General features: G+C 35.0%; 1 protein-coding gene across 3 annotated transcripts in view; it reads right to left on the bottom strand.

The window, feature by feature from the left end:
• The window catches only part of Nipbl (NIPBL cohesin loading factor), a 172,689-nt gene that overhangs the window by 46,645 nt on the left and 109,344 nt on the right, over window positions 1–16,700 (bottom strand). For all 3 annotated transcript variants that reach the window (XM_042690590.1, XM_042690591.1, XM_042690592.1), the window contains 10 exons: window positions 16,037–16,219; window positions 11,264–11,461; window positions 10,416–10,487; window positions 10,246–10,335; window positions 8,496–8,599; window positions 6,158–6,244; window positions 3,798–4,029; window positions 2,537–2,688; window positions 1,476–1,556; window positions 903–1,003 (listed from right to left, as the gene is read on the bottom strand). In XM_042690590.1, coding sequence (XP_042546524.1) covers window positions 903–1,003; window positions 1,476–1,556; window positions 2,537–2,688; window positions 3,798–4,029; window positions 6,158–6,244; window positions 8,496–8,599; window positions 10,246–10,335; window positions 10,416–10,487; window positions 11,264–11,461; window positions 16,037–16,219 — 1,300 coding nt within the window. The remainder of the gene's footprint in view (window positions 1–902; window positions 1,004–1,475; window positions 1,557–2,536; window positions 2,689–3,797; window positions 4,030–6,157; window positions 6,245–8,495; window positions 8,600–10,245; window positions 10,336–10,415; window positions 10,488–11,263; window positions 11,462–16,036; window positions 16,220–16,700) is intronic.

Here is a 16,700-nt window from a genome sequence, read left to right as displayed (position 1 = left end):
TCATGACTGTACTCCTAGCTACTCAGGAGGTTGAAATCTGAGGATCGTGGTTCAAAGCCAGCCCGGGCAGGAAAGACCATGAGACTCTTATCTCCAATAAACCACCAGAAAACCGGAAGTGGTGCTATAGCTCAAGTGGTAGAGCGCTTCCCTTGAGCTGAAGAGCTGAGGGACAGTGTCCAGGCCCAGACATGTCCAAGTCCCATGACCGACCAAAAAAAGAAAAAAGAAATGTGAGAATTCTGTGTGTTGATAGTTTTTTTTTTTTCAGGTTTAACAGAGAACAGATGTTAGTAAAAGCACTCTTAGTCGAAACAATAATTAAGATAAAAATAATTACTATGTAGAAAACATTTCAAATCACGTTAAAAATAATTCTATACACAAGGCTAGGAATAACGTATCTATGATGATGATAATGAAAATTACTTACGATGTCAAAAACAAAAGTCCTGACCATAGCAGTAAAGTTCCTTCAACAATGGTACTTCATAATTAGGAGCATTTAATTCTCATATTTGATTTCTATATGGCTAAGAGTGATATTTTAGAGATCTTTCTGAAATATTACTTAAGGACTTAACACTGACTAAAGGATTAGTCCTTCAAATAGACTGCTTTTGAGACTACTGTGCAAATATCCTATTGCTTTTCTTAAAGACCAGAAATGATTTTGACTTCCAATACCTGGAAATACCTGGAGTTCTATTAGCAATAATAAGTAGAGAGGTTAGGGATGCTGTCAAACATTCTACAAAGCATCTAAGGTACTTTTGTTGATGTAACAGAATTTATTCTTATACATAAATGTAAAAATACAAATAAGAAATGATGAGGAATATAAGAAGGTTACAGTATAGTATAGTCCATCATTATATTTTACTTCTGCTAAAGTCAGTTACCTGAAATTCCTTAAACTCCTCTTGCTTGTTGGTAATCTTGCAAGTGAAGTAAAAATTTCTTCCAAAATTAACTGCCTATGTTTTTCATATCTTGAGAATACCTGTGTAGTAATTATAGAATTCAAATTATTTAAATATTAAGACAAAACAATTTGATACTATCAACCATCTAGAATGAAAATGTTTGGCTGGGCACTGGTGGCTCATGCCTGTAATCCTAGCTACTCAGGAGGCTGAGATCTGAGGATTGCAGTTTAAAGCCAGCCTGGGCAGGAAAGACCGTGAGACTCCTATCTCCAATAAACCACCAGAAAACCGGAAGTGGCGCTGTAGCTCAAGTGATAGAGCACTCGCCTTGAGCTGAAGAGCTGAGGGACAGCGCCCAGGCCCAGAGTTCAAGCCCCACAACCAAAAAAAAAAAAAAAAAAAAAAAAAAAAAGGAAAAAAAAGAAAATGTCTGTAAAAGCATATTTAGTTTTTAATAGTAATGACTTAAATTTGCTAAATTTTTTTGTATTATTATTATTATAAATTTCTTGTATCTTGAAAGTTCATTAAAAATACAATACTCACTGCAGTGACTAACTTAATGGCACACAACTGCAGTTCACTGACATTTTCCACAAAAAATGGCGTTATTCCCATTGATGAAACCTGGAAAATACAAAAGAACAATTAGTAAATATCTTTAGTTGTTTTCAGTAACTATCTCCTTAAATTCCAATACATCAAATAACTTACCAGAAAATACTCAGGAGACATTTTCTTTTCCCTCACCTAGTTAGCACCTACTCCTTTCTCCACATTTTTATTGTAAATGTTGATAATAAATGGCACATGGATATAAAGAGACAAAAAAAAGCTGGCGCCAGTGGCTCACGCCTGTAATCCTAGCTATTCAGGAGGCTGAAATATGAGGATCATGGTTCAAAGCCAGCCTGGGCAAGGAAAGGAAAGTCCATGAGACAGACTGTTTTTTTTGGGGGGAGGGGTCTGGTCATGGGGCCTGAACTCTGGGCTTGGGTGCTATCCCTCAGCTCTTCAGCTCAAGGCTAGTGCTCTACCACTTGAGCCACAACGCCACTTCTGGCTTTTTTCTTTTTGCTTATGTGGTGCTGAGGAATCGAACCCAGGGCCTCAGGCATGCAAGGCAAGTGCTCTACCACTGAGCCACATTCCCAGCCCTGAGACAGACTCTTATTTCCAATTAACCACCAGAAAATGGGAAGTGGTGCTGTGGTTAAAGTGGTAGAGAGCTCACCTTGAGCTCAAGAGCTCAGGGACAATACCCAGGGCCCAGAGTTCAAGCTCCACATCCAACCAAAACAAAAAAACAAAAAACAACAAAAACATTAGATTTTTATGGGTAAAAATTTCCTGATGTATTACTGTAAAGGAAATAACATCTATTACTGTAAAGGAAATAACATCTGAAGACTTTTACAAGGCTCATTTGTCTTCTGTTCAAAACTTACTAAAATACTTTCAAAAAATTTTTTTCCCAACTCAGATAAAACATACTGTGAATGAGTAAAATTAATTGAGTAAACAAGGTAATATTGGACTTAATCAGATTCTCTAGAATGTCATATTTCTTACTGTAGACATTCACAAAATACTTCAAAGAAACTTACCTGAAGAATTGTTGTATCTGTAAGAAGTTGTATCTCTAGCAATTCTGATAAGCTGCTAACGATGTCACAGACTTTGTTATAAAGCATTACTATGACTCTCTGCTTATGAGTAGAACATTTAGCCCTCTTGGCCTTTGAACTTAATAACCCTCCTAAAAAAAAAAAAAAAAAAAATCAAGACAAGGATAAGATTAACTTTTGTTATTTGTCCACAGAGTTCTGTTTTTTAAATTAAAAGAACATAAAAACACTGTGTGTAAGGGGGGAGTAGGAAAAAAGTACTAGACAAAAATACAAGATGGCAAATAAAACTGGTTATTTATTAAAAGAAAAAATAATTCTATAGAGATACTCTACTAGAAATATTCATAACATAATCTATGATACTTTGGTTTTTCTGAAATCTACTTCATTTTTCTTCTCCCTCCACTAGAGGAGTAGAGTTATGCTATAGGTAATTAATTGTATTTTACACGCAATAAGTATTTCATTGCTCATTTAATGTAAGTTAATAAAAGAGCATTTTTTTTTTTTGGGTACGGTCGTAGGGCCTGAACTCTGGGCCAGGGCGCTGTCCCTCAGCTTTTCAGTTCAAAGCTAGCGCTCTACCACTTGAGCCACAGCGCCACTTCCGGCTTTTTTCTTTTTGCTTATGTGGTGCTGAGGAATCGAACCCAGGGCCTCATGTATGCAAAGCAAGCACTCTACCACTGAGCCACCTTCCCAGCCCCCAGAGCATATGTTTTTAAACACATTTTCTAGAATACTATTTTGGGTAAAATTTGGAAGAAGCAGCAGTGCAACAAAAAACTAATATTGTCTGGGATTTTTCTCTGACCATTAAAAATTACTTCAATTACACATAAAAATGGGTTGACTATTCCTTATCCAAAATGCATGGGATCAAAAGCATTTTAGATATCAAAGTTTTCCAGATTTTAGAATATACTTTATTAAAACCTGATATGCTCTCAAATTCAAAACCTTCTAAATGTCTGGTTGATGTTCAAAATGTTTCAGATCTCATAGCATTTTGGATTTTCTGACTAGGGATGGTAGATCTACAGTTGCTACAAAAATAATGGAAAAATCCTATACTAACTTATTTGGTAATCAAGTAAAAAAGTCAGTATTTATTATGATTTTCATAATATTATGACACTTTTAAGATCATTTTAAATCATTGCATTCTGACACCTAACAAGGAAAAATTTACAACAGTAATTTTAGTATTTATATCAATATAAAAGGGCAAACTAACCTCCATGAGGGTCTAATCTGTAAACAGGATCGTACTGAGGATAAAGTGTATTCTGCAAATGAAATTTAGTGTATTGTATAACTCTTTCAATGACATCCTCAATGTACACAGCTTTTGGCATGTTAGGGGATGTCATGATGTTGATAGTTGTAAGGCAGGCATCTGCTGATTTTGTAACTCTCTCCATAATAAGGTCTCTCCATAATCTTTCTTCTTCTTCAGTATCATTATTCTATAAAATAGCACATAAACAACACTGTTAACATAAAATAAACATATCTAAGTGTACAGCACAAATTTTAAAATTATGATGTCCTTATAAATTTTTTAATTTTTAAAATTTTTTAGATAAAAATATGACTATCTCATAGACAAAGAACTGGAAGTAAAGTTTAGGAGTTAAGATTTCTTGCCAGGAAGTGCAAGGCTTCATGTTCACATCTCAGCACCATCAATAAAACCAATATATTCTCCGCTCCCAAATTGCATAGATTGACAGATTCTCTTCTTGAACAAATTTCAGACTCCTCTGAGCTCTCATCTCAATTAGGATTTAACCTTGACCTATCAGAAGTTGAACAAATACTTAATGCATCATTAAGATGACACCAGTTTTCCTTAAAGTCCTTACTTGAGAGAACTCAAGTTGTCAAAAGATTTGTTTATTTGGGTCCATTCCTGAAGCTAAAACCTCTGTCTTTAGTCTTTGTGGGAAAGCAAGAGCCTGAATTCTATAAGCCCCGATGTACTTGATTTTTTAATGGTAGAAAATAACACCTAAAAGAAAACTAGATATTTTTACTAGATATTTAACATACAAATATGGACATTACTTTAGGGAAGATTTTTGCTGTTTTTGCTTTTGATTTGTGAGAGAGTATTACTATAGAGCCCAGGCTGGCTTCAAACTTGGAATTCTCCTGAAGTTTGTTTTGTTTTTTTTTTTTTAAATGATACTGGAGAACAAATAGGGCCTTGTGCCTGATACGCAACGACTTTTACCATTGAGTAATACCCTACTTTAGACAAGATTTTTGTCTCACCTTTGTTTTCTCTTTTTGTTGTTCAATATTTTCAAACACAATATATTCTACCTCCTATTTTCACCATTTGGGATAATCTAGTGACAGAGTTATAGTTATCATTACCTTTTGTATACTTTATGTAGATCTAAAATTTTAGCTTAAGGATACATTACATATAAATTAACTTTGTCTGTTTAACATGATAGTTCAAAACAAAAGCCAGAAGTGGTTCAAGTGGTAGAGTGCAGGTCTTGCGTGAAAAAGCTAAAGGACAGCACCCAGGTAATGAGTTAAAGCTCCAGTACCAACACAATAAAAACAAATAAACAAACAGGTAAGTTAAGTAATAGAGCTTTTATTTGCTTGTATTATACTATTGTTAACTTATCATTCCTAAAACCTGTTTTTTTTCTTTTAAGTGAGTAGTATTTTATTATCTGCCATTTTGCTTTAAAATATTTCTTACTAGCTTACATTAGTGGTACAGGGGAATTTCATTATTACATTTCCACATATACCACATATACATAGTGTATGTATTACTATCCAGGTTATCTACACTCACTCCTCTCTTCCCCTCTTTTCCTAACAATCCAAACAGGTTTCATTATTCTATTTCCATAGTTAAAGTATTTCAACCTCCCCATTCTCCTTGTTACCACATCCTAGTGAATAGTATCTACCTACTCTCCCCATCAGTCTTATTATAGACTATTATTGTGAATGAAAAGAACCTTATTTCTATGTAAGGTGTCTTTCAGCCTTTAATCTTAATTCAGGGAATGGAGACCAGGAGGATAATGGCCACTGTGCACAAGAGTTAAGGTACCATCTCAAACAAATAAACCTGGCATGGAAACGTGAACTACCTGTCATTCCAGCTACAAGGAAGATTTAAGTAGAAGAGTAACAATCCAGGCTAACCTAAGCAAATACATGAGATACTATCTGAAAAACAGCTAAGGCAAAAAGGGCTAGGGAATGGCTCAAATGGTAGAGCACCTGCCTAGCAAATGCAAGACACCAATACTGTTAAAGAGGAAATTAATTGGAAGGAAATTCAAACATACTCATAACAAGAAAGATGATAAACTAAGATTAAATCCTTTAAGTGAAGAAATTTACATCTGTATTATTCTTACTTTATGGCAGCACTATGTAACATTAATTTTTAATCACTAAAAGTAAAATCCTATTAATAATATTAATAAACATACTTGTGACAATAAGCTCAAATTAACATGTGAAAATTTTCCTACAAATCAAGGTTGTTAGCACATTCTATTATCGTAATGATATTGAAGGTAAAATGAACAACATATATCTTAAACTTACATGGTTTAACAAAGTGGAAAGCTTTGATCCATCCTGAATATTCTTTTCCAAGATATTTAGGACTTTCACAGTTTTTTCAGTAGAAAGCTAAAGTAGAAACATAAATGGAAACATAAAATTCTTTTATCAATCATTGCCAAGAGTTTTGCATTATTGAAAAAACAATCTGTAGAATTATTTTCTTTGGGCCATGGGAAATATAACATTAACATTACTCTGAAAGAGTATGGAAAAAAAGTTTTCCCACTTAGAACTTTTACTCAAGTTTGAATTTACACAACCATCTGTTTCTAAAAGACAGATGAACAAACACAGAATCAGTATATATACATGAGTCTGAGCTCACAACTCAATTTTTAATATCGATCTAGGTAAAATTGAGTTTGTTCTAATGCCAGTCCCCCTGCTGTTGTGCCAGAGACACTGAATAACACACACACACACACACCCATGTGCATACAAGCAACTGTTACTCGCATTCTCTCTTTTTTTTGTCAGTCCTGGCGCTTGAACTGAGCTTCTTTTGCTCCAGTCTAGCTCTCTACCATTTGAGCACAGCACCATTTCTGGTTTTTTGAGTAGTTTATTGGAGAAAAGAGTCTCACAGACTTTCCTGCCTGGGCTGGCTTTGAACCATGATCCTCAGATCTCAGCCTCCTGAGTAGCTAGGATTACAAGTGTGAGTCACTTGTGCCTAGCTCATATTCTCTTGATTAAATATATGTCTTTAGTTTTGTAGTATGTTTCTAGGATATTGAATCAAATTAGTCAGAAAAGTCAAATATGATATCAATAGAGTATTGGGGATTAAGTTCAGTTTTGATTAGTTATATGGGAGTAGTACAAGTAGTTCTCCAAATACAAATTTCAATCACTTAACATTATGACTAAGCTTTTGGCAAAACATCCACATGTTGACAGTACTTAACATATCTACCTCTTGCAGCAGCTACAAACACCAGCCTCATACAATTACGGAATTTATAAAATGAATACCTAAGACTGGCATGGGCACCCCAGAATATTGTTGATATATTCCTATATATGACTTATGCGTTATATGATCAGGATCGAAGCCACACTGGTCAGGAAACTTTGTAAGACTTTAATCACCAATTAGTCACCAAAAAGCCAGAAGCAGAGTTATGGCTCAAGTGGTAGAGTGCTTGCCTTGAGCAAAACAAGCAGTAGGGAAAGCACCCAGTCCCTGAGTTCAAGCCTTAGGATGGCAAAAAAGTAACAGACTATGTTATAGCACATTTATTACTGCAAATATAGGCATTATTTAAATAAATAAAAAAATCAATAACTTTGTATCTACTTATTATTACTACTTACGTAAAAGTATAAAAACAAATACTTATTCCAGGTTACTTAAAACAAAAACAAAAACAAAAAAACAAAGGCTTAAGGTTGATTTCAGGGCCCAGGTGCTGTCCCTGAACTTCTTTGTAGTCAAGGCTAGTGCCTCTACCACTTTGAGCCATAGCTCTACTTCTGCTTTTTGAGCGGTTAATTGGAGATAAGGGTCCCATGGCGACTTTTCTGCCTGGGCTGGCTTCGAGTTGTGATCCTCAGATCTCAGCTCCTAAGTAGCTAGGATTACAAGTGTGAGCCACTGGCTCCTGGCAATACAATTTTTTAAAGTTAATTCTTTTACTATTCTTTGGGGGTAAACATTTCTACATGACAACTTAAGACTCAGAGTAAAAACTCCAAATGAAAAGCACCCTGGTTAGGAGCAGAGAAGGAAATTGTCTTGAAATTGTATTTTCATAGTAATCATGGTGTACTCTAGAGGGTGAGTGGTGAATAATAATGATTATGGGAAGCCAATTCTCAATGTTGCCATTATTATTTGAAGTTATCAATGAAAAAATAACTAGGTCTAATAAGACTACTTTATAGTAACAGGGAGTTCCTGTCTATAGCAATGAGGCTACTTATTTAATAGCAATCAATTAAAAACTTGTAACAGTATATGGTATGGGAAGTAAGTTGTTAAAATTAGAGCTTACAGTTTCACAATTCTGAGGGATGAAAGTTAAAGAAAATTCAGTATATCCTAGCACTTAATAATCTAAATAATTTTATAAAGTAAAAAACTGAAAGCCAGTGGGAGAAAAAAATCAAAGCACATGTCTCTCTGAAAGCATTAATATTGTTTCCTTTGGAATAGTCTGTAGAGTATCTCTCTGACTTAAGGTTTTCCCTAAGAATTAATTTGCTTAGATTCTCAGAAGACAACCATAATATGCTTCTTTATTATTTATTTACTAAAACTTTAATTTCATGAAACCTATATTAAAAATTTATAAATTTTACTTCACTGAGATACCTTATCCATTATACCCATTGCTTTAATTTTAGCAGATTCACTGCCAAGTTCATTAAGCTGATGTTTTCCTAGAAGCAGTTCCTGAGGAATTTCATCGTCATCACCTGAAACACCAAAAAAAGTATACATATATAAAAATAAATACAGTTAATAAAAGAAATAGCTCAAATTGGTAAGCTTAGCTTTTTAATAATATTTTTTGGCCACACAGATATAAACAAATTGAACAAAGTAAGAGGCTTCTATAACCCTAAAGCAATACCTAAATGGAAGAAGGCAATAGTAAAATTAGAACTCTAACTAAATTTGGAAGACAAATATTTATCTTGTCTTTACTATTTATAAATACACTAATACCACTTCTTAACTATTCTATGCTATAGGAGCAGGACTATATAAACTACAACAACAGTCTCCTATCCCTTCTGGCTTTTGTTGGGGTTTGGCCAGTAGAGTGCTCCATCAGAAGAGCAAAGAAAAGAGTGAGGTCCAGCTATTTTTATTACTGACTCCTTTCTTCCGAACTTTCCTGCATTGGCTCTGTCCAAAAGGTACTGTTTCTTCAAGATTACCCTACAACAGTTTTTCCTAGTGAGTGAGTTCTAGTGATTTCTCTTTCTCTTTATTCTTTTGGGCACAGGGTGTTAATAACTCTAAGACTGTTAACACCCCGGGTTTTGGCAATATCTTTCCCATGCCTTTGTAATTATTCTATTTGCAAATAACTCTTCCTCAAAGTATCATAATCAAAGAGTGCACTTGTTTTGAAACCCTGAAAGATACAGAAATTTCTCAATTTCTCAGCAAAGAACTGTGACCTTTTTAAAAAGGAAAACAATACTCCAAATAATGAAAAACAAAGTACCTAAATAGATAATTCTCACAAAATTTTCTGTCCAATACTTAGACTGCACTCTTTTTTTATTTTTCATCATGGGCTTGGGCTCTTTCGCAGTTTTTCTCCTCAAGGCTAGTGCTCTACCACTTTGAGTCATAGCTCCACTTCTGGTTTTTAGGTGGTTAATTGGAGATAAGTGTCTCATGGCCTTTCTTGCCCTGGTTGGCTTTGAGCTGTGATCCTCACATCTCAGCCTCCTGAGCAGCCAGGATAATAGGCATTTTTTGCACATACTGGGCACTAAGAGTTTTTACCAGGTGAAGGTGGCATTAAATTGTTGAGAGTAGTTCTATATATTATAAGCAGTACTTTTATAGACATACATTTTATAGTTATAATCTTTATGTAATTGTAAAAATAACACACAAATACAACATTGACCTTTCTAGATTCTAGTTGGTTTCATTTTTTCCCCTTATATAGGGTTACTTATATCTTTTCACATCAGGAGATAGAATATCTCCAGTATATAACATCCTACTGGTACACAGTACATTAGTGAACACCACAATAAATGAATACAAGAATGATTCCTATTACTTCTTCTCATTATATCTGGGACATATTGAATCAACATTACATACATATAAATATTTTCTTCAGTACTTCAACCTACTGTGACAATAATTATACATTCACGATTCTTAAGACAATAATTATCAAGATAAAATTAATACCTGACTTTTCAACTAAATTTTATAACATGGACTAGTTTTATAACAAGGACTAGACTGAACTCTACAACTAAATTTCACATTTCTTGATATCCATAAATCAGGATGTAGTCTATAGAGTGGCAAAAATTTAATGATATACAAAGGCTAAAGAAATACATTTTAAAAAGATTTTTACCAAATGCAGTAAAATCCATATCTTCCAAATTATCCAAAATATTCTCTATGGAGGCTGTGAACCTTTTAAAAGTTGAAGAGTCCATCATTTCTGCAAAAGAAAAAACATTCATGTCTACATTCTGAGTAGATAAGCTAAAGAATATAAATAAAGATAAGTTAAAATGCTACCTTCAGGTGTTAGTTTTGGTTCATAAGCTTTCCTTTTCTTCTGCTTTTCTTTCTTCTTCATTTTTCTAGCAACTAAAAATGAACAAAAAGAAATGTTGAATCACAGGAACAATTTCCATTTTTGTGTCTGAGTCAATTAAATGTTTAAAAAAACAGTGATTACAAATCTAAACTATATTTTTGGTTGGGTGTGGAGCTTGACTCCAGATTAGGCGCTGTCCCTAAGCTTTTTTGCCAAGGTCAGTGGTACTCTACAACTTTGAGCCATAACTCCACTTCCAGTTGGTTGGTGGTAAGTTTCCTATCCTTTCCTACAGATCTCAGCCTTCTAAGTAGCTACGACTATAGGCTACTACTGGCTCTAAACTATACATTTTTAAAGTAAAAATTGAGAGTTTCTCATAACAAAATTAAAAAAAAAACCTTCAAAATTCAAGTCTAAAGCCGGGTGCCAGTGGCTCATTCCTGTAATCCTAGCTACTCAGGAGGCTAAATTCTGAAGGTCTAGTTTGGAGTCAGCTCAGGAGGGAAAGTCTGAGATTCTCATGGCCAATTAACCAGCAAAAAACCTGAAAGTTAAGCTATGGCTTAAGTGTGGGAATGCTAACCTTGAGCAAAAAGTTAAGGGACAGTTCCCAGGTAATTAATACCCTAGTGTACACACACACACACACACACACACACACACACACACACACACACACACACACACACACACACACACACACACACACACACACACACACACACACACACACACACACACACACACACACACACACACACACACACACACACACCTCCTAAAGTTAAATTAGGTAAAAAATCCATTGACACTGATGAATTACCCTCACTAAGGCTGGGAGGAGGAGAATAATCTTCCATGTCAGAATCTGATGGACTTCGGTTTCGGTAACGACCACCACCTGAACTCCTTCTTCCTTCATGAGTGTGGCCACTTCTCCTATGATCCCCAGAGCTTCTTCTGTCACGCTCTTCATATTCCCAAGCTTTATCGTCATCTTTTTTATGCCGTTTCCTAGAGGCTAGAAGCAAATCCCCATGACAAATAATTTACCTCATTTGAAGAGACTACTAAAACCTGTACTTTACAATGAACCACATGGAGAGGGGAATCTTCATTTGTAGGTCTAGGAAATTCTGGGTCATTCTGTCTCTCATGAAGTTTAAATTATGGTATGGAAAGACTTGGTAACTTTAGCATGATCTGGCTAGAGTTAAATATTTTTACATGAACTCAGCTTGCTAATAAACAGGAAGGCTCTACGAATTAGATCACAGTGTACATTTCAATAAAAGGCAGTCAGTAAGTCATTAAAGAGGTATGTGAACTTTAAGATTAGTTAAGGCTTACAAAACAACCTTTATTTAGGATTTGGATTAAAAAAAGACAGAACCACCTTAAAGCATTTAGATTATTGATGGAGAACAGGGTTTGGACAAAATAGTTAACTTTTGAGAACACGTTACAGAATATGATAACCAAGAATTTCATCAATTATTTGCTAAGTTAATACCCATAACTTAGCAATAACTTCCAGTCTGAGGATCTCACATCACATATCTACAGAGATAAAATACACCTCAGTTCTCCAAAAAAAAATGAAGGCTTGCTAAATCCAAGAAGGAAAGTTTCTGAGCTTATACATGTTATGTTAAGTATGCTTATATGTTATCTTCATTCTTTTTCCCATCCCTTGAGGCTTATATGCATATGAATACTAACAGGACCCTTTAAGCAGATGTAGCAAAGAGATTTCACTTGATATAACAACTTTCATCAACTAATAAGAACTGCCTAAAGCCTTAAGTTGAAAATAATTCTGAGTCCCAGGATAGTCACAATTCAGTAAGAAAAACTCATTAGAAAATTCTGCAGTGTTAAGTAGAGGGCAGCACAACTGACCAATATTCACTATAATTGATGGAGGGACCACCAAGTTAAAACTATAGAATGGATGTATCCAACTTCGTAATCATAAACTAGTTATTACCAGTGACTACTTGTTGATGATCAAGATCTATTCTTTAGCCTTTCTAAATCTTTGTCTGATTTCTTTGCTTCCACGTAAGTGGCTTCCTTTTTGAATCCCTTATGGATCCTTACACGAATACAAAAGACAAATCTCTTGAATCCTTTACTCGGCTGACATTTAAAGACACCAGTCTCTGCACTGTAATTATACTTGCTTGGGTCACTGTCCATGCCTACACACTTTGGCTAATCTTACCTTTATATGCTAACCTAACTACTCCTCTTGAAGAATCTAGTTTGGTTTCTGGTTTTGAACACTTCTGTCCACTCTATGGACACAGAAGAAAAAGATAACTCTGTTTCCATTTTGTGATCATTTTTGCATAGCAAGAGGGTTTATATGAAGAACAATTTTGAATGGATATATTCAAATCTTCAATGATTTCCTTAATAATTAAGACATAAATCTGGTTATGAAGTATGATTAGTGTATGCTCTAACATTCCCTTCGTGATGAATGTTGTCCTATGTGAATTTAAGCAGTTTTGTAGCATTGGTGTGACAGGGGGAGGGAGACAGAAAGAGGAAGAGGAAGACATAGGAGTGGGACTGGAAGAGGACAAAGAATAAGAGTTATTTTTATATAATATCCACTAAATTGTCTTTTAATAAATATTGAAATGTCTATCAAATAAAAAATTGGCAACTAACAAACTTGGTTCAGAAAGTAGTATTCTACTATTTCAAACATGAGGTCGGTCTTGTGCTTATGAACCAAAACTAATATATGATCCATTTTAGTTTTTCTCCATGCTAACTAATTTCCTAAAAAACATATTCCCAGTATTCAAATTTTATCATGAGCCGGGTGCTGGTGGCTCACGCCTGTAATCCTAGCTACTCAGGAGGCTGAGATCTGAGGATCACGGTTCAAAGCCAGCCTGGGCAGGAAAGTCCGTGTGACTCTTATCTCCAATAAACCACTAGAAAACCAGAAGTGGTGCTGTGGCTCCAGTGGTAGAGCGCTCACCTTGAGCTGAAGAGTGAGCGCAGGGACAGCGCCCAAGCCCAGAGTTCAAGCCCCACGACCAAACAAAAACAATTTTTTATCATGAGAAAATACTTGAAAGATCTTCTAGTCAACAGAAATTACAGATAACTTGTTCTACTGAGAAAAACTATGTATGGACTGTGGAGACTTTTATTTCACATTCCTTAAAGTTTAGGCCATTTTGATATAAAGGAGTAAGTTAAAAATTTAACTTCTATGATATATTATTATGTGGTACAATAAGGTTGCCAGGATCTCAACTCATTGAGGTTAGTTTGTCCTCTCTATTGTCCTTATTATTTTGGGAAAATCAGGGTAAGGGAAGAAGTTCAATTGAGAGCCACATAAAATAGGGTTGACATTCTGTTTTCCCTGTCCAATTTTTACCTGTATTTATTTGCCCATTGCTTCTTATATTTCTCTTTCGCTTCCTATATTCTCCCTTCCCAGTTTTCCTGGGGACTCAGTGACCTCATATTTATGCTACGGCTATTCACTTCTGTTTATCCTAACTTCAAAGTCACTTCTTACTCCTTTACTTTTTGAACAAAACTATTTATCAAATTTCAAAAAGTCAAAGCAGTATAATGTTTATAATTAATGTTCTTGTACTTTTACATTTAAATTGTACCATATTTTCACTACTGATTTTATTGTGGTATATTCTTGCTATTGATGTCAACTACCAGTTGAACATCTTTTTCTGCTCCCATAAGTGGTCCTTTTTCTAAAGATACTTCTATTGAAATAAACCAAGAAAAATAGCACGCAACACACACTGTGAAATCTCTTTAAAAATCTAGAGAAACTTTCCCTTTTTCCTTCCTTCTAGAAGAGGTTAAAACTAAGGTCCTTTAAGTTGTATTAGCTTTCAATATACTTTAGCAGAGATATAACGGGATCTATAGCTTTAAAATGAAGCCAAATGCTCCCATAAAATGAAACATTATCTTTCATAATGGAGAGCAAGGGAAAGAATTGTGGCCACACTGATGACAAAAATGTATAGCACTGCCTCTCATATGTTTTACAATTACTGTGTATTTTTCATTACGCTCTCTTTTCACTTAACTGTGAGGTAGCTTCAGAACTGTCATTCGTTTAGCAATGCAGGCAGCTACTACCAATCAACTGGAGTTGAAATGTAATTTAAAATAAAACTGCAGTTAAAAATCTTTTCTGCTGTTCTAGAAATGGTGATGTACTAGGGAGAATGAGAGAATGTAGAAAAACATGCGTATAAATGGGAGTGAGTTTCTGAGCCACCAAGTTTCCTTTCTCACTTTCCAGAGCTAACCATGTTCCCATATGACAAAAATGTTTGATTAAAAAAATTAACCTTAGCCATTATAATACACTATGTGTAAATACATCTCATGATAATACAAATTGTAACAATTACACATAAAATTAAATGCCAGAATATCTTAGCTATATAATATTTCAATTTTAAAACTATTTGGATTTGTTCAGTATTCATAGTCTACTGCTCTAGCTTAAGAGCTCACAATTTTTAAGAGATCAGAGTAAATAAACATTGATTTAAAACTTTGGAGATGAAGCGCTTCCATCAGCAATATACACTTAAAAATGGCAGCATGCATCTGTCCTTCCTGCCCTTGCTTGTCACACCTCAATCTACAGATACTAGCTGGAAAAGGCAGAACACACTGGTGGTCTTTCCACTTCTTGTGGTCAATATGACTAAGTCAGCTGGCACACAAGTGAAGATCTCCCATAGTCTGTTTCCACTGAATGCCGTTTAAGTCAAACAAGTTGCTGACCCCTCTTGGCTAGGCTCAATTCTCTTGCTCCAGAAGAAGGAAGATAAGGATAAAAGAGAAGAACTTTTTCAGTGGACCAGTAGGAAGACAGGCGAGGTATAGCAAGTCTAGTGCAAAGACAGGTGATCACAGTGTTGTAGAGAGGTAGCTGTGTAGTGAAGAAGCCAGCTCTGGAAAACAGTGAAACAAGGGAGGAATTCCAGGACACAGCTGGGCAAAAAGGAGAAGCCAGGTCCAAACCACACAGATAATCCATAATATGGCTAAGCCATTCATAGTATAGTGATAGTATGGTTTTATTTTATTTCTTAAACTGGCTATCTCCCACGTGTCCTTCAAGAGTCAACTTAAGTGTCACCTCTTCTGGTAAGCATTTTCTGAACCCCCCCAACTCTGAAACTGATGTCAATCCAATGTGTTCCCATAGCATCCTGTATTTACTATTACTATTGCTACAATCATTTACTTAAATATGCCCCCCAATAGACTAAAGACTCTTTGAGAGAGGGGTCAAATTTTCTTTGCATTCTGATTTTCAATGAGTAGTATATAGTAGTAGCTCAATAAATGTTTGTTAACTACATTTTAAAACATTAATTATAGATTATTTAAAATTTCTTCTTGGTGCCAACTGATCTTATTTCATACATTTTTAAAATTATTAAAAAATTGCTATACTAGGTTATTAAGAATTAAGTTAACCATGCTATTGCTATTGTTAACCCTCAATTTATAAGACAAGCACATCAATCTGTCTTTTTAATTCTTAAAAAAGGAATGGGATACTTACATTCAAAAGCTTCATCACTATCATTATCTTCATCTGAACTGATTTCAGCATATTTTGGCTTTTCATTAACTGTGCTACGCTTGCGTTTGTTCATTTTCACACGTTCACAAAGTGGCATGGTAGATTCAATTTCTGCCAGGAGTTCAGGGGGCAATTCTTTTAACACTGATTGATCTATACTACCTATTAATAAAATGCAAAAAAATGATTAAACCTGAAGATAAAAATTTTAACCAAATTAACACAAAAGCCCCAAAAGAGTACATTTTCTAAATTACCTTTTTTGTGGTATTGGTTGTGGGGCTTGAATTCAGGGTCTGGGCGCTGTCTCTGAGCTCTTTTGCTCAAGGCTAGCGCTCTACCACTTTGAGCCACAGCACCACTTCCAGTTTCTGGTGGTTAATTGGAGATAAGAGTCTCACGGACTTTCCTGCCCGGGCTGGCTTTGAACCGCGATCATCATATCTCAGCTACCTGAGTAGCTAGGATTACAGATATGGGCCACCATTGCCTGGCCTAAGTTACCTTTTGATTGTAATAAAATATTACATTTACCACAACTATAACCCTTTTACCAATAATTGGATGAAACAATTCATGTATACATGCATATTCATGTAGCAATTTAAAAATTTTTTAAGTTAAAAAATTTAAAACCATGACA

The sequence above is a fragment of the Dipodomys spectabilis genome, unplaced genomic scaffold (genome assembly GCF_019054845.1).
Source record: "Dipodomys spectabilis isolate Male_0828 unplaced genomic scaffold, ASM1905484v1 ptg000138l, whole genome shotgun sequence".
NCBI classification, from domain to species: domain Eukaryota; kingdom Metazoa; phylum Chordata; class Mammalia; order Rodentia; family Heteromyidae; genus Dipodomys; species Dipodomys spectabilis.
This window is presented reverse-complemented; position numbering and strand designations above follow the sequence as displayed.